Source organism: Syngnathus floridae, chromosome 11 (assembly GCF_059516105.1).
Source record: "Syngnathus floridae isolate MCC-2025c chromosome 11, RoL_Sflo_1.0, whole genome shotgun sequence".
Taxonomy (NCBI): domain Eukaryota; kingdom Metazoa; phylum Chordata; class Actinopteri; order Syngnathiformes; family Syngnathidae; genus Syngnathus; species Syngnathus floridae.
Genome location: NC_142423.1, coordinates 9,782,904 through 9,805,783, shown reverse-complemented (window position 1 = coordinate 9,805,783; position 22,880 = coordinate 9,782,904). Strand labels below are relative to the sequence as shown.

The 22,880-nt window shown below is 40.1% G+C and overlaps 2 protein-coding genes and 1 long non-coding RNA gene across 3 annotated transcripts in view; 2 read left to right on the top strand and 1 right to left on the bottom strand.

Annotated features, from left to right (window-relative positions):
• Window positions 1-231: 231 nt before the first annotated feature.
• Window positions 232-11,020, top strand: LOC148390976 (protein phosphatase 1 regulatory subunit 1A-like). Its single transcript, XM_088390184.1, has 8 exons — window positions 232-374; window positions 462-635; window positions 3,867-3,927; window positions 7,018-7,055; window positions 7,165-7,228; window positions 7,917-8,099; window positions 9,222-9,353; window positions 9,926-11,020. The coding sequence occupies exons 2-8, from the start codon at window positions 555-557 to the stop codon at window positions 10,003-10,005; spliced, it is 639 nt and encodes a 212-aa protein (XP_088246310.1). The 5' UTR covers window positions 232-374; window positions 462-554; the 3' UTR covers window positions 10,006-11,020.
• A 321-nt stretch (window positions 11,021-11,341) lies between these two features.
• On the bottom strand, window positions 11,342-19,871 carry LOC148390975 (dual specificity calcium/calmodulin-dependent 3',5'-cyclic nucleotide phosphodiesterase 1B-like). Its single transcript, XM_088389389.1, has 14 exons — window positions 19,604-19,871; window positions 16,115-16,228; window positions 15,806-15,988; window positions 15,201-15,267; window positions 15,011-15,127; window positions 14,140-14,280; window positions 13,602-13,702; window positions 13,375-13,500; window positions 13,212-13,313; window positions 13,026-13,146; window positions 12,307-12,388; window positions 12,118-12,235; window positions 11,817-11,953; window positions 11,342-11,674 (listed from the first exon to the last, which is right to left on the bottom strand). Exons 1-14 carry the CDS (start codon window positions 19,654-19,656, stop codon window positions 11,577-11,579), a joined length of 1,560 nt encoding a protein of 519 aa, XP_088245515.1. The 5' UTR covers window positions 19,657-19,871; the 3' UTR covers window positions 11,342-11,576.
• LOC148390973 (uncharacterized) overlaps window positions 14,657-22,880 on the top strand; it is a 35,723-nt gene continuing 27,499 nt past the window's right edge. The window contains exon 1 of the long non-coding RNA XR_015861249.1: window positions 14,657-14,746. This is a non-coding gene — a long non-coding RNA (uncharacterized LOC148390973). The remainder of the gene's footprint in view (window positions 14,747-22,880) is intronic.

Here is a 22,880-nt window from a genome sequence, read left to right as displayed (position 1 = left end):
ATCTGTAGTTTATGTGTGTTGTGCAGGGGCATTTACTCATCTCGGCGAGCCAGTGAGTGTGGAATGATGAGGATGATGCCTCCCTCCTACACATCCAAAAGAGAGAGAGAGAGAAAATCTTTTTGTCATGCTACCTCTCCCTGCCGCAGAGCTCCGAGCGCGCCAATACACGCGGTAGGAGGTGTAGAAAAGGCGGGTCCTCCATCTAACTCAGCCAATGTGGGTGAAGGAGAGGCGCTCCCAGCTCGTAGTGCCCTTGTCGTTTCAGCACTGGGATCCAGAGAGGAGGCAAGGCAGGACAGGCAGGTGCTTGGAAATAGATCACATTGAGAAGATCCAAAAAGGATGCTAAGGAGCAAGTGAATAACGGAAAAGTACATTTCTTGGGAACACTGACTCCAGTCTTGGTTTATATATATATTTTTTTATTGTTTTTTATCTCTCTTGACTTTATTTCCCAGCTTTCTCACTTGGTGGAGTCATCCTTCCTCCTCCTTGCACTCCTCAAGGATTGCTGACATTCACTCACACGCATCTACTCGAGTACAGCCGCCATGGAAACTGGGAGCCCCAGGAAGATACAGTTCACCGTGCCACTACTGGACACCCACCTGGACCCAGAAGCAGCTGAACAGGTATCACCAGAGCGAGGAACGATAAAAAGTAGTTTGTGTTCTGGGGGAAAGTTGCTCAGATTTGATAAAAGTTAATCTAATTTTTAATTAAAAGTCATTGATTTTTTTTGTTGAGATTTTGTTTTCATATTTTTTAGAAGATTGTATATTTTCAAGACAAAAATTTCATGTTTTTGAGGGTTGTATGTTTTGAAGACAAAAAATAATATGATCCTGTAAAAGAAAACAAAAAGGTATTCAAAAACATGCATCGTAGGCCGATTGACCTTTCCAAATTGTCCATCATTTTATGAAAATAACTTTGCATATTTTCTAGAAAAAAGTTGCGCTTTCCAGAAAAAAAAAACTTGTTTATTCTAAAGTGCTCACAAGAACAAAGTTGCTTAGTTCGGAGGAAAAAATAAATTTAATAAAAAAAATTATTTGTGGAATGCTCCAACATTCCCATTAGCCATGCATGAACCTTTTTGGTGTAAATAAACAGCGGGATTTAGCTAACTTTTTTCCGACACATACTTCTTCACTATTATATTATTTCAGTGCCCAATATGACCAAAAAAAAAATCACGCACATATTGTTTTTTTATGACCCCTATGCAGCCAATTACCTGTTTCCCCATCCACCACCAGTGTGAACAGAATGAAGTGTCTTTCACCCCTATTCACACACTAATAAAAAACACATGGGCTTATAATGAGACACGTCAGCATCCAGGAATGCCCAAAAGTTACTTGTAATTCAAGAAATAGTTACTCTGGAAATAAAGGCCATCTCACAGTGGTTGCATATAAAGAGCCACTCGTGACCACAACTCATAGATGTCCTATTCCCCTCGTTAGATGAATCTTACACGAACAAGACATCCAGGCCATTTATATTGAATGAACCTTGTGTATAAATAGCAGAGATTTATGAGTGTATGCCTTTCATTCGCTGCTTCTGACGTGCATCCACCCTTTCCCCTCCAGCATGACTCATGCTCTCACGGTTACATTAGAGCAAGGTTTTTAAAAAATATATATTTTTATTAATCACAGCTCAGCTTCAGGTGAGCTGTGATTGGTTGCGACCTAAGACCTGGCAACTGTGATTTTCAGTCGACAGCAAGTGACAAAATGGTCACCCCCTGAAATGGATAAAAATAGTTGGAGGTTGACAGTTTATCCGTATTTCACAACATAAATATTTATCACAACACTGTGTTTCGACTAGTTGGGCTGTTCAGAACATTTTATTACAAAGAAAATTTAGGGTTGACTTGCTCTTTAAACAAGTGGATTTTAAATTTAGAATTTTACTTTATGGGTATTTTCTCCTGCCAATCTTGAACAGTAATTAAAACACGTCGTATATTGTCACGCTAAATAAAGCCAGTCTCCTTTACCTCACAGTATTTAAGTCTTGTTAGACTTGTTTACAGTTTGGATTGATGTAGCTCATCACATCCGGGAGCTCATTATCATTTAGATGAGGGTCACTTCATTAGTAAAACCAGCGCAGATGAAGATGATATGTTTCCATGTGTTATTTTATTACAGACCTCCCAGAAAGAAAGCTTGCTCCCCGGCAAAGCTTTCACATTCTATCATCTTTGTCCTTGAGCTGAATAATGCAATGCAGAGCTATCCCCTCAAGGAAGCATATTTTCCAAGAAAAATTTGAATACATGAAATGAGTGCTCTTGTTACTCCATTGATACATTTTCATATTTTTGCTTATATGAGTCCAGGCGTGCAGATTTGTGGAATCAACAAACGCTGTGGGGACCCTTTTGTTTTTGTAGAAATTTGTCTACGTAAAGCCTTGCAACTAAAAACTCAACAACATTTGCACAAACATCGGGCCAGGCGAAAAATGTGATATTTTAAAGTCACCATACATGAGTACACATAGTTTTAAAGTGAAGACACAATAGTGTGCTCCAGACCAAAAAAATGTCTCTCTGTCAAACAATGCTCAGCGGGCATGAAATAAGCCCTTCCCTTTGAGTTGTCCATCAGTGAAATTGAAGTCACACAAGAGATGCAGAAGAGTGCAGTATTCCTCCCCCTGAATGTCAGACTCACTTTGACTTTGCCTGTCAGCAAAATGACATGTGCCCTTTCTGCTGTTTTATGACAGTACAGTACTAAACCTTTGACTGATCACATTTCAAGCCTTTGGCACCTCCACCCTGGCCATCAAACCATAATCATTCCGTCAATTCTCAGCTTGTTTATAAATTGTGAAAGATTTACAGCTCCTTGTTGTACTATCCACCATGGCTTTGTTTATAGTCCTAAATTTGGTCATCATGGTAGTACTTGTAGGGCTAAATTGTTAGGTAGGACTTGATGATGAAGAAAGGTGAATTTAAAAGGCAACTTTTAGGGCAAGACGTTTTTTCCCCTTTACTGCAAAAAAAACGGTGTTGTGCTTTTTTTGGTCATCGTGAATAAAAATAGAACCGTAATGTGCTGAATGGGTCGATATGCAATCAGGATGTGTGGTTGGCAGCATCCAAAGCAGCAGGAGCAGGCGCACATCTCTGACTACAGAAAAGGCACGCGGCACACTTATTCACGCGGCCTTCCTGTACTCCACTGATATAGCTCCAATGCTAATGAAGCCTCTTCAGCGTCTATTTTCGCCGTGTCGCTGTCGTAGTACTCTCTTCACTACACTTACGGACATTATTCCTTCCGCGTGAATGCACGCTAATTTTGCTTCACCATTATATAAATGCCATTACGTCAGTCTGTCAACAACTTGGGATTTAAATTTGTGGTTTTCTGGAAGCATAATGGTGGAAGCTTGGCGAATGTCACGGCTGTGACTTCAAAGTGGGTCAAAGATGATGCAACGAGCAGGCCACCAGGAAGAGCAACTTTTGAAAGACATCATATCCCAGGCCACCCCTGCAATAAGTGAAATCCGCAATATAGAAATACATTTTGCTTTTGTAGGTTTTAAAAAGTGGGATTACAGAAGATGACATGGAATAATTTTACGGTACACCCCAATTGCCGCTTGGAACAGATTAATGGCATTTCCATTTATTGAAATGGGAAAAGATGATTTGAGATATAGTTGTTTTGAATTCCGGGCACTGTCACAAGTTAAACTTTATCTTTGGGCACCACATGTGCATTTCTGGTGCAATTTTTTTTTTTTAATTAAATAGTCTGTGAACCATTTATTAATTTTTCGACGGGTAATTTCGAACTTTTTTGTATCCCCATCTCTTTCAGATTAGGAGACGTCGACCAACACCTGCAACTTTAGTGGCATCCAGTGACCAGTCATCACCAGGTAATAAAACTGCATACTATATTTCCCCAACCAAATAGAAAACAAAACACACTCTTGGTTTTATGTTGCTTCATCTCAAATACAGGTCTTTTGACAATAATGTAATCAGTATGGGTTTGTTCCAACTTCACACAACAGCTTATTTTGTCTCTACTCTCGCTTCAGAGCAGCAAAAACATCCAGTCATTCTCTCGAGGGAATACGCAGATCAAACACAACAGCGCTCCTCTGGAGGCTTCTCTTGTTCTACACGAGTCAGCTCTGACCTGCTTGTTGCTGCTTCTGTTGTTGTAGCACCTTGTGTGTGTACGTGTGTGTGTGTGTTGTGTGTCAAGTGGTTGAGTGAGGCGTGGGTGTTCATTTTGCTGAAAACAGACGGCGCTGTTATGTTTTGAATGAATATAAATGGAATAGAGGGTAGTTTAGGTCATATTAAATTTCATCACATATTCATTAGCTTCCTAGCTAGTAAAAGGTGTTCCTACTAAATCCTACTAAAAATTTGTGAGAGCAAACTTGTGGTTCAATTTAGTTAGGATGTGACGCAACTGAGTGTAAAATTTAACCTCAGTAATAGATCAGTAATTTTATAAACGCTTCACTTCACATGGCTCAAATTCTTAATATTGCATTGTTTGCGGAGAAAAAACATTCTTCTTTTTTTTTTAGTTATTTTCTCCAAATGAAAGCAGATTGACCTGCAATGTGAAGTATTGGTCACAAGGCTGGAACAGCTGCATTGATCCAGACTGGTGTTGGCGGGGGATGATGCTTGGGGGGATGGGGGAGGAACTGATACCGAGATGAGGGGGTAGGCGAGCTGTTCTGGCGTGCCCCAAATCACACAGAAGCGCTGCATTATTTATTGTACTGCCTTGTGTACACCCTGTAACCTCCCCCCCAAAATACACACCCATCAGAGGCTGCAGATGTACACACAAGTGGCATTTAACCTAAATGACAATGCCAAATGTGTCAAGATGGCAAGTGATTTTATTTTTTACCCACCATGATGGTGAGATATTGATGATAGAATGAAAAGCAAAGCATTAAAAAAAAAAAAATCAGTTTAGATGCTTTCATCTGTGATTGGGCAAAGAACTAACTTCAGTATTTTAAATGGATTTTCAAAATGAGAAGGAAATGGTTTCATCATCTCACAAAATGAGTGTCAAATCCAAGCTTATGAAGTAAAAACATGTTTGGCTTTAGCCACCACAGTTTGCTTCTATTCAGTTAAACCAGCAGGTAAGTAGCTTCAGGTAACTAGCACATTTACCTGCTGTTTAATTGGAGGCACCTGTGGCTACAACTAGAATTTCTACTTCCTGTACCTGGATTTGACACCTCAGGTGAGTACACCCCTTACATTTTAAATGAATTTGACCAACTAGTGAAATAAATAAACTAACACTAGAAATATTAAGCACTTACCACTGCATTTAGAGCTCAGGAAAAAACTTGAGCTGGAGCACTACTCGGCTGCAAAGTAGAGCATCTATGTTGAATAAAAAAAGGACGCAGAAGCTTTTGTGTGTGTTCTCATTTGGCTTTGTGTCCACCAGTTAGTCAGCTGGGAGTCTCCAGTCTTTCATTACTGGCGTTATCGCCACTTCTTTGGGGGTGCAGATGGGCTCGGAGACACACAAAGAAGGCAATTAGGATCGACATCAATACCCAAGCCATATTTCATGTTTCTTAACCCAACTAGTAATCTGCACATCTCTTATTACTGCCACTGCTGCTCACTCTTCCTGTAGATGACACGCGATGCTTTTAGAGCTCAGATTTCAAACAATCATTGTGACCAGTCTCATTTTTCTTTCTGTAATGATTTTTTTTTTTTACACTTAAGAATTGCCGTGGTAGATCTTAAAATAAATCCTATTTTTGATTGTTACTATGTCAGGCAAGCCTCCTGGAATCTAAATCCTTATTTGATATGAAGGACTCCTCCATTCGCCACTGATTTGTCACTGCGTCCGTAATTGCTCTATAAACCTTTCCAAACTTGCCAGACACGCTAGAAATAAGGCTGAGCATAAATTGCAAGCCGTAACGCAACTGATCCGTGATGATCCAAGCGTATGTTGGCCGCTTCAAACAAGTGACGAATTAAGAAACCCAAAGGCGCCTGGCTTTTTAAGTGGGTGCAATGTATGCATACTGGCACTCTGCCTTCGGGATGCATAGGTTGCCGAGCAACAGCGTGCTGTCCTAGAAATAGTTCCGCCGCATGTGCTCACAGTTATGTTTTCAGCACCAGTCAACAAATATTTCTTTTTCCATTTCTTACAGTCATGTGACCTAAATTGCTGACACATACTTTATATATAAAGCTCCTCTTTGTTTCCTGGTGGTCATATGATACGTCACTTACTTCACAGCTCAGTGCATGAACCTTATTTTAAGACCCAGAAGAAACATACTCCTATAGTGAATAAGAAAATATAGTACTGTGGATATAAAAAGTCAGCACACCCCTTTGGGAATCATGGCAAATAAGGTAAACATTGGTTTGAATTTTTTTAAAAAAAATTTTTTCAGAAACGCATTTGAGAGAAAAAATGTCTTATGGTCTGCTGATGGGAATTTGTAACCTTTTGGTCATAATTTAAAATAAATAAATAAATAAATAAATAAATAAATAAATAAATAAAATACCTAATTAAAAGAAGCATGCTAGTGGCAATGTCATGTTTGAGAATTTTTTTCTTCTTCAGCTGGACCCGGAGTTTTAGATAATGTGGAGGGAATAAGAAACAGTTTCAAATTCAATCAAAGCAAGATCATATCAGACATATTGTCAGGAAAAGCTCTTTAGAACACCTGAACTTTAATAAAGTGGTTTAATTAAAGGCACTCTCAGTTCTAGCAGGTACTGCTGACTCCCATTAACATGAACTGAACACATTGTTTGAATTTAATTGGTTCATTCTGAACACAGGCACACACCTCATTAGCTCAGTTGCTTTTTTTTTAACAAGAGTGTCGACTTTTAATAATAAAAAAAACAGAATTAACTGTATTTGTTCAGTCTTCTGTTTCTTAATCTGAAATAATGTTTTCATGTTTGATTCCCTCTCACAGAAATAGATGAAGACCGTCTGCCTAACACGCTGTACAAGGTACTTTCAGTCATGCTTTCCATCACAGAAATAAACCCAAAAAAAAAAACCATTTGTTTTATTGATAATTGTATTTTTTAACATAGACAGTATATTTTTTATTTTCAAGGCCGCCTTGCTGAACTCTCCTCTACAGCGGCGGAAAGGACAAAAAGGAGCGCCCACAATGAAAGGTAAGTGGTGTGTGTGTCTGTGTGTGTCTGTGTGTGTGTGCGTGTGTGCGTGCGTGTGTCCATGGTGATATATCTCATTGCTTTGACCTCAATCTCCACATAGCAATCAAAAGATATTGAATTGTATGTTACAGCTATAGATCGCTTCATGCGTTTATTAAAACGTTCAATTCAATGTGATAATTAATATTTGCAGTTGCCCGTAGTAACCATCGAAAATATCAGGCAGTTGCGTTGCTTTGAGCAAATATTGAAAAGTTCTTAAAAGATATTAAAAAGTATTACACTTACCTTAAGAATTTCTGTCATGCCCTGATTACACCTAATTAAATAGAAAATGAAAAATGTTTTTTTAATTTTTTTATTTAGCTTCCTCGCAAGGCAGCCTTAAGCGGATATGAGTCAGCTTGCTTATGTTTCCACTCCGACGCGATTAAGAGTAGTTTCAAGCATCCCCTTCACTCATGACCAGGGGTTAATGTTGTTTTTAAGAATCTTATCAGATTATTTTGGACGTGGTGGGTTTCTAAACACCTCACCATCTCTAATTCCCTGCGTTAATCCTCTCTCCTTCATCTCAACCCACTCTTCTCCCCAACGGCTTCCTCCTTCTCCATTCTGCGAACAATCTCTCAGCATCCTTTTCCCACTGTGTTAACCTTGATCCTTCTCCTTTGCTTGCTCCCAGAGCTGCAGTTTCTGGTAGAGCATCACCTATACAGACAGCAGCAAGGAGGCGCTGACGAGTGCTCCTCCGAGAGTTGTTTGTCGGACAGGCCCAGCCCAGATTCAATGGCCCCGGGGGAGGAGCTCCCACGGGATGATGAGGCCACTGCTGAGGCTTTTGAGAAGCTGCGTTGCCAAATGGAGGGTAAGTTCAAAGTCAATAAAAAGATAGCATGGATATCTGATTAGGATTTTATTCACAAATGCCGAGGTTGACTGTAGTTTTAAGTTGTAATGTTAACAATCACCACTAGATGGCAGACATCTGAGTTGCTCTTATTTTGCCTTATGCGATTTAAAAAGAAACAGTTTGTCCGTATTTATAATGGCAGTTTTGTCATAAATTTGGTTAAGTTTTAACAAACTAGGCAAATAAAAAATATATCAAAGTGTTTATTTGCTCAGTTAATAAACGATTTTATCAGTTTTCTAAATTCCAGTGGAGAACGGGCTATGCAAATGCATGATGAGCTTACTCATTCGTGCCAGTATTTCCTCCTCCGTATACAGACGTTGTGTCCTTGCTTAAGTGACAGAGAGCGCACGCTAGAGTTCCATCTCGGTAATTCACTTTAATAGCAGGTCAGCAGATGGTCACACAGTGCAGCCCATAGCCTGCACATGAAACTAGTAATTGCCCTGCCTTAATGCATCACGAAGCTTGTATCTCTGAAGCCAACATATACCGTGTGCCTCTGTCTTTTCTCCTGTTTTGTATCATAATATTATGTATATCATAATATCAGGATACGATTTAGTGATGTCATGAGTGTTCCTGCATCAAGATATTGTAACATACAAATGTATCGTGATACAATTGGCATGGGAAAAGTATTGTGCAAATACAGTTTTGTAAGTATTGTATCGTAATGTCATTGGTAGCAAGAAAATAATATTTTGATAGTGAGAGTCATGCATGATATTTGTATGGGGAAAATATTGTCATGGCGATCATATAGCGTGACTTCTGTTGCGGTACAATCAATTTAAAAAAAAATGATAATGTCGTGATTCTATTGAAAGTGTCAAATAATCCAATAACATGGCCGATTTGAATTGTGATGTCGAAGCTGATAATACTAGTGTATTTTGTTTTTGCACAGTGTATTAATGTGTCCTCAATGTGGACCCTTGTAAATAGACCCAGTGTGAGTAAATACAGTAACACATAAATGTCAAGCGGTATTGATCGAGCACATAATGTGCATCTAATGAGTGTGAACCTCGCCGCTCAGCTATCTTGACACCCTTTATTTTGCATTTGCAGCGGAGTTCTCCAGGGAGAGTCTTTCAGAAGCGACCGTCGATGGATTGGAGTTCCCCCTCTCTAAGGAAGACGACGACCGCTCCAGGGTCGCTTTGTCAAATCCTTCATCACAGCTCAACAACGCACAAGCAGGTAAATAAGAGGAACGTAACAGCATTCCAGAAAGGTTGATTGCATTTATACTTATTTCGCAAAACAAAGGGTCAATTTCCTCTGGATTTTATTCATTTGTGAGCAAAGTGTGTATGACAGTGTTAGAGCATTGCCTTGAAAGTGCATGACAACACCTAGGCAACAATGTCAATGGAAACTTAATTAACATTCATTGTGGTGACACACATTGTGCCTTCGTCCATCCTCGTGGTGGGAAAATGGACGCTAAAGGCAAGACTGTGTTGTCCTCAAGGCATTGCCAGCTTGTGAGTGTTTAGCTTTTTGTACGGAGCAAATTGCTATCTTGTTTGTATCAGAAGTTAACGCCAGAAATAGTGTCATGCACTGTGGGAGTAACTGTATTAAAAATTGAAAATAGTTTGTTAGTTAGCACAATGTTTTGAATCCCCCAAATAAGGACCAGTGTAAAACGCTTAAAGTGGGAGTCAACCCCAAAATTTTCTTAACAACTAATAATTTTACAGTAAAGTACTGTATAGAATTCCTTAAAATGGCCAAGACTGACTGTCATGCCTGTCTGTATTTTACAGACAAAAAGACGGCGACGTGCGGCACCAGTCAGCCAGCCGTCGAGAAGACAATGAATCTCAGCCCAGGGACAGAAAAATAAATAGAAGATGAAAAGAATGAATTAAAGCGTGTGTACCTTGTAAATGCTGCTCCTTCAATTCAACCAGCTCCACACAAGAATTGTGTGTGCAGACTCACGTTCTAGCCACATCAGGGCAATCCTTCAGGGCCTAAGTTACCAGCCACAAAATGACATTCATACACAGCCATTTTGTTCCAAACGGATGCTTATGTTTTGCTTCGTTAATTCCCATCTCCCCAATTCAAAACGCTCATTTTAGTGTGCCATGATGTCTGCGATTGTTCCATCAAACCAATAACACCGCGTTGGTACCTCATTAAACGTATCACTTTCAACGTAGTCGCTAGTAGCAATAGTCCAAGTTTTGCTTTAACATTCTTAATTGGCATAAAAGTATAAAGTCCACACTCAAAGTCAAACAACTCACCCTTTGATAACACCCGATAGACGGAACCCCAAAGCAAACTAGGAAAGTGTAGAATAGATTGTGTATGAATAGATGCAGTGGTACTTTTTCTATAATTGTTTTTGGCGCCACCTTGTGGCATTTAAGTTTGTCTTGAAAGGAATTAGTCTCAAGGAAGTAAGTTGATCAACTGAGAGACAAAATTATTATTAATAATTTTATGGAAAGCTGTCTAAACTTTGCTTGTTTTATTTATTTTTTCTGATGTAAATCCATTTCATAAAACATCTTCTCGCATGGTACCAGTAGAGTTTACTGTGCTTTGTTTTCAATGGCACAAACCCATTTTAAATAGCAGGCTGATATTCCTTTGTCCAAGCAATCAGAACATTACAAATTCCTCCTAATTGAAATTAATATGGAGATTGTGACAATCTTTCCATACCCGTCACATTTACACTGCATCACAGTAAAATTTAAAAAAAAAAGCTCTTTTTTTGCAGTGTATTTATGGATTCTGTAGTTTTTGTCATGTTAAAAATGGTACTTTAAACTGAATTTGTTCCAAGCTTACTTGAATCGATGAGTTATCAAAATGTGTTTGATACAATAAAATGTTGAAATTGATGATGCGTTGTGATTTCTTAATAGAAAGAAGAGAAAGTTGAAGTTTTTGCAATCACGCGCCAGTGCCCGTGTGGTTCATTGAGGGTGACTCCCCTAAAAATAGGCCCTGTGTATTAATAATTCATTGAACTATGAGCCGGAAGCACGAAAAGCATACATTTTTCATAAATATGGTGGCTTTCGTTGAGGGGTATTGCAGCAACTTAAGACTATAAGCAGACACTTCCGGGTAAGCCTTAAAAGTACGCATTGGTTGAGGCATTTTACAAACTGTACAATATAATGGCATAGTGGAAGAGAATAATAAATACTTGCTACAAGTTGTTTGGTAAATTAATTTAATAAAATGTTCTAGTTATTGTACAACATGGCCAGCATGTTACGCAATAGTATAATTAAATTACAATATTAAAAATAAGAGTCTAACAGCAATGTGGTTTTGTTCCAAACAGTGACGTTCAGCTCAACAGCTATATAGGAAGAATAAAAAAAAAAAAGAAAAGAGCGAGGGAGAAAGAAATGAAAACAGAAATAGAGGAGAACAAAGGAGTCAAGTCTACTGCTTTGTGTGTTTGCTGGCATCCTGCTGGGATTTGTGTGATTGCTCCTCTGGTGTGCCTTGCTGCTCTTTTGCCACTTTGGTTTCTGAGAATCCTGTAGGGTTAGAAAAATAGTGGATTTTTTTTTTTTTTTATGGAACTATGCTGTGAAATACATTGCTTTGCTTAAAGCTCAAGTTAGGTGAAATTATTGTAATGTACAACGCCGTACGCATGTTGATTGGTGCTGAAAGTACCGTTTGATCCTCCGTCTTTCCACTTGAGCTTGTTGTCGTCGGTATGACGCGTCCACGTCGAACGGAAGCTCACCAGCTCGGCCGTGATATGAGCCAGACTCCACTGCAGTCCTCTGGAGCTCTCCTTCCACACATTACTAGTATGCCAACAAACACCACACAAAAGCTGTAGACCAAACTTGAGCCAGATGTGTGCAGAGGCCAATTTTGCTCCACCTTGACTTGCGACGGGGCCCCCAATTTTGCTCGATCATAGATCATAATATCCAATTTAAAAATGGCGAAGGTAATGCCAGTATACCTGTGTCTGTTACAGGGGTCCGGTGGACCCGGGTTCTCCTCCACCAGAGGAACCACAATCTTCTCTGCCATGTCCGTCAGTAGGGAGAATGTCGGGTAGACGATAAAGTCAATAAAACCTACATGGAAAGAATATCCACCTTATGGGTGATGTTATTCAGGCATTTTGCTTTTTGCTTGCTGAACATACCAATCTGGGATTCCGCCACCAGGGTACTTTTTCGATCACACAGGGGCGAGAAGGGCAGGCCGAGCTCCGCCTCTCTATCACCCTCCCCATGGTAAAAGAGACAACCAACAGATATATCTTAAAGGGCATCCCACTCCAAGCCTCAAAATAACTACACCAAGCTCATGTGATACATCGAAAGTGCTTTTTCTTCTTTTTTTTTCATAGTAGGAAAAACACTGAACAGGCTTTTCTTGTATAGTTCCAAAAGAGAAACAGCGAGGTTACACAGTCCGCCTCCTCTTTTCTATTTGGGAAAAAAAAAGCAGAACAAAAGCGCCCAGTGACGGGAACAGACTTGTGATGGAAGACACAGTTGGCGAAATCTTGACGTGAATTTGCATTTCAATGTGCAGTGTATTTGGGATATTTAAATATTTTATCAAGACAATGATGTGGTGTCGTAAGAAAAATGTAATGGAGAATAAAGTTGCATAAAGAAACAAACCAAGGATGTCAGAATAAGTCGAGAGAAGAATAAAGTTGAAATTGCACAAGAATTGTATCATAATCTTATAAGAAAAATGTCAAAATTTGATCAAACAAAAAGTGAGTATTTTGACAATAAAAGGCATTATTGGATTAGATATTTTTCTTTAAATGAATAAAATAGTAATTTTGAAAAGCAAAATGTCAAAATTTGGAGAAATTCACCAAAACAGGTTTTGCCATGCTCCTACCTGCCTGAAGAACTCCTCCATCAGGGCTTTGGTCCATCTAGAGTGCAGAGACCAAGGTTTGGACGGATGGCTGATGTCAGCCGTGTGGAGCAACAGTGATAAAGCTTTGGACTTCTCGATCCTATCAGACGAGAAAACAATGTTGGTTTGGCGCTCGTGAGAGTCCTTGAATGTGAGCGGCGTTACCGTTCTTGTTGCTGCAAAGATGATTTCATGGCTTTTACTTGGAGGAGGTGAGAGGACATGTCTGTGGACAGTACCATCTCGATGACAAGAGAACGTAACTCCCTGTGGGACCAAAACGAGTCTTTCACATCCGCAGACCTTTTGAAAATAGAAAATAACTTACATCCACTCCTCTCGACTCAAATGAATGAAGATATTCATTTGCTCGTCCTGCAGGAGGCGGAAGGCTGCGCTCAGATGGTGACTTTCCTGCACCGACCGGTCGTTGTAGATCAGTGCAAACTCTGACCTGATGAGAGAAAATAAACAATAAAATAACGTGCAAGTACGCAAATAGACGCTTTGGGTTTGGCCGAGGGCGGAGTAAATGTTCAGTGAAAAACGGCTTACTTTGTGTGGATGTGGAAGTTGTTGGTGGTCCCTGTATGCTCGTAGTCGTGAATGGCTGCGGCGAAGAGTGACGCCATCACCTCCAGCTCCGTTAGCCAGTGCTGATTGTTAGAAACACAACAATGGAATGATCATTTAGCGTTTTATTTTATGGTAATAGACAAGACTTGGTCTTAACATCATCTTGGTCTTGACCTTGTCTTAACTTTCTTAAGTCACAATCTTGACATGGTCCTATCGCCTTAAAGTCAAAAGTCTTGAGTCGACAAAGTTTTGGCCTTGACATGATCATACTGTCTAAAATACTTTGTCGTCATCTCTCAAAGTCTCAATTTCCAATTGGTCCTAACTCTTCAGTCTCAGTCTTGACTTGGTCTTAACTACTCAGTCTTATCTTCGTTTTAAGGCCCTGATCTTGATGTTTCTTAAATTCTTGGTCTAAACTGGTCTTCAGCCTTATCTTGAATAGATTCATTATTTTTCAAAGTCTTGGTCTTTATTTGATTGGTCATAAATGCTCAAAGTCTTGATTTTGTACCACTAGACCAGTTCGCAAGAGTAGGCAGTGCATGGTCTGGGTGACGTCGGCGGCGTGCACATGGCTGTGGTACGGGTTGTCGTGTTTGCAGTATCCTCTCTCCACAGCAGACAGGAACAGCGTCAGGCTCGAGATGGGAATCTAGAAAAAAAAAAAAAAAAAAAATCAATCAATTGCTTGATGTCCTTTTCCACGGAATGTGTTCTGATCAAGTTATGTCTGGTGTTGCGAAATGTGCAAGTGTAATGTTTCAATAAACTTTCTAGAGAAATCTAATACAATCCACGTGTCTGATACTGCAAAGAATAAATAATAGAAAAAATAGAACTACCAATCTATCAGAATAGAACATATTATTGAATCTAGATGTTTGTGACTCAGATAAAATCGTCCCCGGTTTGATTGTTTTATTTTAGCACCTAGGTCATTTAATTAAGTCATAACTTTTTTAAAATTTGGTTCCACAATGTCCCCACTCATAAATAATGGAAAATATGTCATTTAACAAAACATCTAGAGTCACCTGACCTCTGAAACGCAAAAGTACGCCCATGTTTGGACTTCCCGAATGGGGTTGTCGCGCGTTATCTGCAGCGTCTCGTCAAAGGTGAGTGGAATTGTTTGGTGACCTGTCTTTAGATTAAATTAGACGTGGAAATGAAGGAATACTTTTAGAAATGTAAGATGTGTGCGTGGTGCGCGTCAGTGTCACTGCGTTCGCTCGACGCGCGCAACTTTGGTAACATTTGGTAACATTGCGTAACATTGCATGCAAGCCAGATAAGCGTTTGCTGTTCCTAATTAAAATGTACTAATCAAAGAATTGGCTTCGTGTTGTGTATGATCAAAAAGACTGGGGAAAAAAAAAGACCTTGAAGCGACTGTTGAGTCCATATCTGGTGACCAGCTCAAAGAAGAGAGTTTGTAGTGCGTGATCAGAGCTGGCTGCGTTCAAGGCAAACACGTCAAAACTCCAGCGGTCAACGTCCTAAGGAGAAAAAAAGGATGGCACAGGATTATTGGCACTTGTGCTGTGCTCAGAAGATGTTCTGGTGGCTTACCCTCAGACACTTCACTACTGCGGCCGGTTGGTCTGGCATTGCAGCCGTGTAGGCCTTCTTGAACATTCTGGAATAATGCAATGTTTATGTTGAGTTCACTTCAAGTTCACATACTGAGACTGTGCAGCGAGCTCGTCTCAGGAAGGTGTTTATAATTTATATAAATCCCCATACACTTTGGTGAGGATGTTTTTGAGGAGATGCTGGGGTCAGTGTTTCATTGTCCTGTGCATCATCTGAGACAAAGCTGAATTTTTTGCTTTGAGCATGGGATCGATTCATGTTCAACCTGACTGTAGGTTTGAATGTGAATGGTCGCTCTGGTATTTATTTAGAACAAATCAATCATGGCTGACCTTTGTGAAGCCATTATGTACGTATTTCATACCTGCGCAGTGTTGATAGTTTTGTTTTGTTTATTTCCTTTGTACCTTGTGATTGACTTGTCACTTGTAGTTCCCATAGCTGACTTTCATCGAACCATTTTGGGATCAATTTCTGCTCAATGACTGTTGACGTGAATAGCTAGTGTTATTATTTATGCTAATGGTCCGATATGATCGAGAAATTGTAGCTAAAAAAAAACAAAGGAACAAAAGTCATACCTCTCCACAAATATTCCAGCCTGCACTGCGTGCACGATGCTACGAAACTTGGGCTTCTCGTCTGACCGCCGTCTCGGCGGTCGGGCTCTTTGGGTAAACGTTGATGCCAGCCAATCGGTAACCTCCGCGGGAACGCCATCAGACTGAAGCTGCTGGAGGTCATCTTCAGACTCCAAGCACTGCCTGACGCACACACAGAAACATACACACACTAAATGCATATTGATTGGTGATCTTTTTACCCCTGTGAGGCAATTCCAACAAGTCTTCAAGAACTTCACAATGCCACCATGATGAATATTTTTCTACCTGCTTCCATCCAGATAAACAGCCTCCAATAGTGATGCTGTCAAGTCCAGATTCTTTTTGATATCCTCATAGTCAATGTCTTTGTCCTCCAGTTGCTTCAAGATGCTCCGGATTCTGAAAGCAGTTATAATGAGTTTTTGTCATGAAAGAAAAAATTGAATTATATAGATCTCGTTAGTGAGCGTGGTTAGTTAGTAGACAGCTATTGCGTCTCGAGCATTCTCGGGTCGAAGTACTGTACTTTGGAACGCTCCACCCACAGAAATCAGAGCAGCTATCTCAAAAGAAATGTTGAATCTTGATTTGAGTCTTACTTGATGTGCATATTTGGTTCAACCACATCAAGAAGTTTCTTGTCCTGCCTTACCCCCTGACATCTGGACTTTGGCCTGTTTTACTTTCCATTTACAATTTCTTCTCAAGGTTTCCACTATTTTCCCCCAAATGGCTTTTCTCAGAGTTTTTCCCTTGCCCAGGAGGGATGCCTAGAGCAGGGGATGTTGATTTGTGTGAACTGTGTGCCTCTGAAGCCCTTTCAGACGCTTTTTTTTTTTTTTTTCGGATGAAGGACTGGTTAAATAAACGTGACTTGACCTGAGTTAGGTTATATTGTTTGGTTGAACAGATTTAGGGATTTTTACTGCTTTGGGCTCTCATGGTCCAGCTTTTCTGAATCACTAGCCTTTGCTGTAGTTTATGTGCTTTTCAGACTGGGTTTGATTTTTGAGCTGTGTCCTTCCTGTGTTTTTGCAGATTTTCTTTGCATGCACAGGATTCTTCATGCCTCCCCAAAACAGGCATTCAAATTTGGATGGTGGGATGGATGGGAGCAAAACAATTCTGTGTGACGTAATTTAAATTTGGAAGCATTGCCAATGTAAATTGTAAGCAGGTATTTAAGTGTTGAGTGAGCGAGTTGATAGTCGCAGCAGGCAATAAGGTCTTCCCGAGAGTTTATTTGGAAGCCATTTCATGCCAAATTGTCCCAAGAAGGGAAAAAAAAAAATGCCTGTGGCGAAAAGGGAATCATGGCTGCCAATCTTTCCATGAGAGTAAAACTTCCCATGCTTTGGGAATTATGTAAGGCACTCTTGAAAGTTTTGAGAATTGAGACTCTTAGAATAGGGAATAGAGAATGGGGATCATTGTCAGGCTTGTGTTTATGACAAATACGCTGAAATTTGAGGATTTGGACAATTCAACATCATGTAAATGATTTAATTGATTTGTTGTCGATTAAGTTGTTGATTAATCGATTGACTGACATCTGTTTTTACATCTTTTTGTTCATAAATTAGCAAGGCTATTTAAAGCAGACTGATAAATCGTGACTGTGGCATGGGGTTCCTTGATTTAGAAAAAAATATACTGCAGATATATTTGTGCATCAACGTACCATTTTTAATCGCTGTTGACGAAACCTTGATTTAAATGATTTAATAGTTTGTGGCATGTAGCTTGCCTGAATAAATCCCCATAGCTCCGACAGGTTGGTTCGAGTCTCCATGAGAAATCTCATCCTCTGTTTACAGAAGCCGATTTATTCTCTCATGTAGATTGATTGGATGTTATGTGACTTTCTTTCAAATTATGGACGACTTTCTCTCCCCCTGGCCAGACGACAACGACGCCACGCTAACAGGCAGAGATGCTGCCGTTGGCGCCCACGGCTTTTTTAAGTGTTTATCACACTGGCACCATCTTCAGAAAGCTGTTGAGCCATAAAAATAGCAAGCGCCCCAATGTCAACGCTCATAATCTTTCCAGATAACTCCTTCTTTTGGGTTTTAGCAGCTGGTGAGATATTTGACTGATTTTCCCCCGGAAATGACTTGTCAAGTGGACTTTTGTTTATGTGGATGAATGACAAATAGTTTTGGTCTTGTACACAGTGGAGCATGACTGTCACTACTTGACGACAAGCTCTTACTACTTTACTATCATTGAGCAGTGCAAAAGTAGTGTACAATTCCTTAAACTAACATGCTTTAGTGCTTCTGTAGGTTTCATGTAAGAGGTGAGGAACCATATTTGGTATCATATATGGGTGTACTACTTGAAGTCTGTTTTTTTCCCCGGTGAAGAAAACTAAAGATATATATTTTTTAAAAATGACATTAAATTAAGAATTTGATGCAATAATCCAGTCTTGGAATATACTCGACACTTACTTTTTTTTTTCTAAGTTGCTACGCCTGCCCTGAAGTAGTTTGTTTTATTAGCAAATCAATAATGCAAATATTCTTGCTAAAACTGTTGTGCTTTTTAAAATTTTATTTTAAATGCCAACATGACTTTGGCCACTATACCGATGAAGCATAATGAGAGTCTTTTTTGTCACACAGTTGGCCAGAGAATTTTGGGGCTTAACGGTAGCTTAAGTTATTTTAGCATGCTAAAAATATCTTTATTTTTATCAAGCTGCTGCACCTCTCCCGGTTTTAAAGTCCACTTGCTTTATTCTGATAAATTTATTTAAAATGTGGATTTTTTTTCTGAAATCAAAATATAAAGCAAAACATATCATTCATAACATTTCATAATCTTTGCAGCGACTTCATCTCATGCCCAGCTGGAAATAGCTGTTCAACAAAAAGAGAAACAAAAATATTACTTGAATAACTTTAGTGCGTAGTTATCTTAATTTACTTCATGCTTTTTATGTAAAAATTAATTTCTTTTGGATTTTGAAAACCAACTAATCACATTTATATCTCAAACAACTTGAGAGTCTTGAATTGCCTGCCTGCGCTGATTTATTGGAATGTGTGAGGAAGCCTGCATTTGCTTAGAAGATAAAAGATGAACAGAATTTCTTCTCTATTTTTCTTGCGCTGCACCTCCCAAGTTCTTTGGCCCCCCGGGGTTGATCCGCCTCACACATATGCCACATGCATGTACCGACTGACAAAGCCAGAAATAGTTCTGGGTAGTAGTCAAAATATCCAACAACATAGAAACTTGTATACAAGAGTGCAGGATTATTATGAACTCTTGTGTTTTCAGTGCTTTATTAACATTTGACCACTTTGAACAAGACTGAGGCCTTAACAACTTTTAACGATAAATGAAAGCAACACATCGTACCGTCCCCGACAATGTGCAGAATTGTGGTCACCAACAGACGTGAGGATGTCAAAGCTCAAACCAAAATAAAGCCACATGACCCATCATCTGTGCAGCTCATTACCCCTCCCACTAAGCCACAGCGCAAGAAAGTCAAGTGTTCCTGTAACTAGCAAGTGTCGTCGTGGTTGCTAACTATAGTCAAGCTGCTAAATCTAAATCATGCCATCAGTTGTTTACAGCAAGTTTTGTCTACAGATTAAAATGCAAAACTTGTTTTCATTGCCACAACACAAACAAGAATCAATCATTTTGTCATGCCCATTGAAAACACAGTGACGGCTGTTTTTAGCACATTAAACCTCAAACAAGTGGCAATTAAAAGCGTTCATTCAAATAACTCAAAATGTGCCGTGGTCTTACCTCGAGATGGGCATCTGCAGATGTTTCTTACGAATTCGCACCAGTTCAGCCATTCTGCGCTCAGGCTGTATCCTGATGGACCCCAGTGTTCTTTTTCCCCCCCAAACCCAAAACAAAAGTGCAGAAAGAAGGATTATTCTAGAGTCACCCCCTAAAAAAAAAAGTTCTCCAAAGCACCAATGCAAAAACTTGTGTGTCCCGAGACAGACTTGTGTTTCAACAGCACTCCCACCCACTTCTGGGGGGACCTACTCACCCACTCCGATTGGTTGGACGACTGTGTCAGTGTGTGTGCGCGAGTGTGGTATGAGCATCTTTGTCAGTTCATGTGTGCGCGTGTGTGCACAAGTGCGAGTGCGCTGACCTCACTGATGAGGTGTTGACTGCGAGCCTTTCAAGCTGTGTGTACTTAAATCCCAAATGAGAGTTTTTCCAACGCTGCCACGAATCAGGGAGCCACAGAGACAGTCTTTCACCAGAGTTGCCCCAACTCGGGCTCATAAAACAAAGCTTGTCCTCCGAAGACAACCACAACAGAGCTGCCAGTCTGAGGCTCACAATTTCAATATATTTTTGTCCACTTAATTCCTGTCCAGTCAATACTTCAATACTGCAACAATAGTAAAACTTCAGTGGTCTCAGAACAGTGCCATACTAACCAGGGGTGCTGCAAGAGCCTGCACGATGGACACCCAAAATAGCACTTTTTGATTATTGGTTCTGGAACAGTCCGGTCCTGCTCTGACCCGGCCTTCATTGACCCTTTATACCTGAGTCATACGGAACCACTCAGTCTCTATAAAATGCATGCGGGTCCGTTAGATGGGACCACAAACGGCACCCAAACCTGAACAAAAAGCACATCTAAGTCCCAACAAATTGTCATCACGGCGCTAATAAGCACAAAATACAAAAGTTTCTGTGGGCGAAAGCTGAAAAAAATGACAATACTGAAAGTCGATGAGACCAGTATAGGTTGTTTAATATGGCCTTAACTTTTTCCCCGCCATGTTTGATACCCATGTGTAATCTTTTTATGGAGCAGCACTGTGCAGAAATGCAACGGGGGAAAACCCCAGCTCCAGTCTCACCCCCACTCCATCCTCGTTGCTGGTACTGGATTGGCTACTGGCTGAGATTCACTCTCCAACTCCCATGCTCTTTGTCATGGCACAAAATAGCGCTGAAAATGGAGTCACAATGACATGACTGGAAGGTGGTTGTGTTTTCACAAAAAGCAACCCGTGATGTCAAAGTGTGTCTGTGAAGTTGCTGCATTGGTGAGTGTTTCACTTCACAACCTAACTAGTGCATCTTGGTCGAGATGATACCGTTGTGCCAAATCGGAGATATCATCTTAAGGGGAGAGAGATGGTCCCATTAATCTTGCATCTATAATAATTGATAACATACAAGTCAAAAGGTAGCACTATGATTTTTACTCTTACTACTTGATAATCAATTAGCCTCTGGATGTGGTCCACAAAATGTACCTGCCCTTTTTCACACAGCCGCTATTGGCTCTGTCCCTAATGGATTAAACAAAGTGGTGTTTGAAAGAAGTCATCTGGTGTTCAGGTTCTCCCCATTAATCCCCCCAAAATGCCATTTTGTGACAGATCATAAATAGATCCACTCCGGACTTTATTGGGTTCCCATTTAGTCCAATGCGTAAAGCCTTAACCAAGTTTGGATAAAAAGTCTTTGGTTGGTGCGTAATCCTGTTTACAGACAGATGTACAAACAAACTAAGGCCTCCTCCTACTCCTTGCTAGAAGGTTAGTTCTTAAAATGCCAGAGAAGACTCGCTCCTGACGAATAGTTCAAGTTACAGGTTGGCAGCCGCTTGCAGTTTTGCTCTTTTTTAGTGGTCTAACTATTTGGGTTTACTTATCAGTCTATCCCTCCCCTGAGGATGATGAACGCGCAGCCTTTGATCTTTTTGCTGTCCGCTACATTTCACAGAAAGAAATGTGACTCAGAGACACCATAAATCACTTTGCAAAACGTTGCAAGTCCCCTCATGGGAACCACACTTCCAAGAGGCCGAGGGTGCTGAGGGGCATTGGGGGTGGTCTTTTTTGTTTTTACAATACTGGAGTCTGAAATAGAGTTTATCCAGTGTTTTTAGCAACGTGTCCAGTCTTGAGTTTCTTTCAACGTCGACATTTTCACTGAGTGCTACTTCTTGGTTAAACACCACAAACAGATGCAGGTGGTTGACATATTTGGCTAAAGCACCCTACTTGCATACTGATACTTCTGCCAAATTTGAGCATTTTCCCACCCCTCTGATCATTAGATGTTTCTAATAGCCTTCAGAAAATGGTCAGGACCAATAATAGGAAATATTTAAGGCTGAGTATACATAGTATACTTTTCCTTCATTTTTAGCACATTAGCATCAGCGTATTCACATCGTATACATAGTTAGCATATCCTCTAGATTGCCTTATCAAATGCGAGAAACAAAATGTTACTTTTTTTACACCATATGTATAATTAGCATGTTAATTAGCTAATTGGGTGCCCTCCAATTGGATGACTAACAAATGTCATGCATATATTATTATATATTAAAAAAATAATCATATAATATAGTATGACAAGAGAGAGAAAAGGGAAAAATCAAAGTCAGCATTACCGGCCCAATGCGGTCCTCCATGTCGCAACAATCAGATGTTTATCAGGCTGTCTTCTGCATATCTTGCGTGGGTGTGTCATGACCTCTGGAATTAGTTTGTGCGTGTGTGTGTTACCAAGACCCCCCCAAAATGAACATGAGTCTCTTTGCCTTCCTGTAAATCCAGCACGTGTGTATACATTGCCGTGGTTTATATTAGTAAGCCTGCACTGCTCTGTGTTTACGCTCACACGTACTTCATGCCTTTTCCTCTGTGTATGCACATCATGTGCGTGTGTGAGAAAGGCAGTGCGTGACTGTGTGTGTGTGAACACAATTTGCTTGCCTGTGGACTCCTCAGAGGTTCACAAATCAGCAGGAGAGGCTCTGCGTCACCAACACAATCAGTAGAGAGTCTTTATATCAGGACCAGAGTTTCCACCATTAACTCGTTTAAGTGTCTTGGGACAGGAACACACTGTGAACCTGTCGTAATAGTCTAATTGCATGCAAGACACAGAAATATTCAAATACTGCCGTCATACTTGCAATGCAATCGAAAATTATTTGAACTTACAAAATGGCACATAGTAACACTCATAATGATTTCTTTATGGAAGCAGACCCATACCAGTTTTCAGCAATTGGTCAGAA

Bases quoted from the DNA above. Each gene is read 5' to 3' on its own strand.
- LOC148390976 (XM_088390184.1), top strand. From the start codon at position 555: ATGGAAACTGGGAGCCCCAGGAAGATACAGTTCACCGTGCCACTACTG. The intron at 3,928-7,017 runs GTAATAAAACTG...TCCCTCTCACAG, and splicing joins CAGTGACCAGTCATCACCAG to AAATAGATGAAGACCGTCTG. The intron at 7,056-7,164 runs GTACTTTCAGTC...TTTATTTTCAAG, and splicing joins TGCCTAACACGCTGTACAAG to GCCGCCTTGCTGAACTCTCC.
- LOC148390975 (XM_088389389.1), bottom strand. From the start codon at position 19,656: ATGGCTGAACTGGTGCGAATTCGTAAGAAACATCTGCAGATGCCCATC. The intron at 15,989-16,114 runs GTAGAAAAATAT...TGTGTGCGTCAG, and splicing joins GTTTATCTGGATGGAAGCAG to GCAGTGCTTGGAGTCTGAAG. The intron at 13,314-13,374 runs GTAAGTTATTTT...TTGGTCCCACAG, and splicing joins TTGAGTCGAGAGGAGTGGAT to GGAGTTACGTTCTCTTGTCA.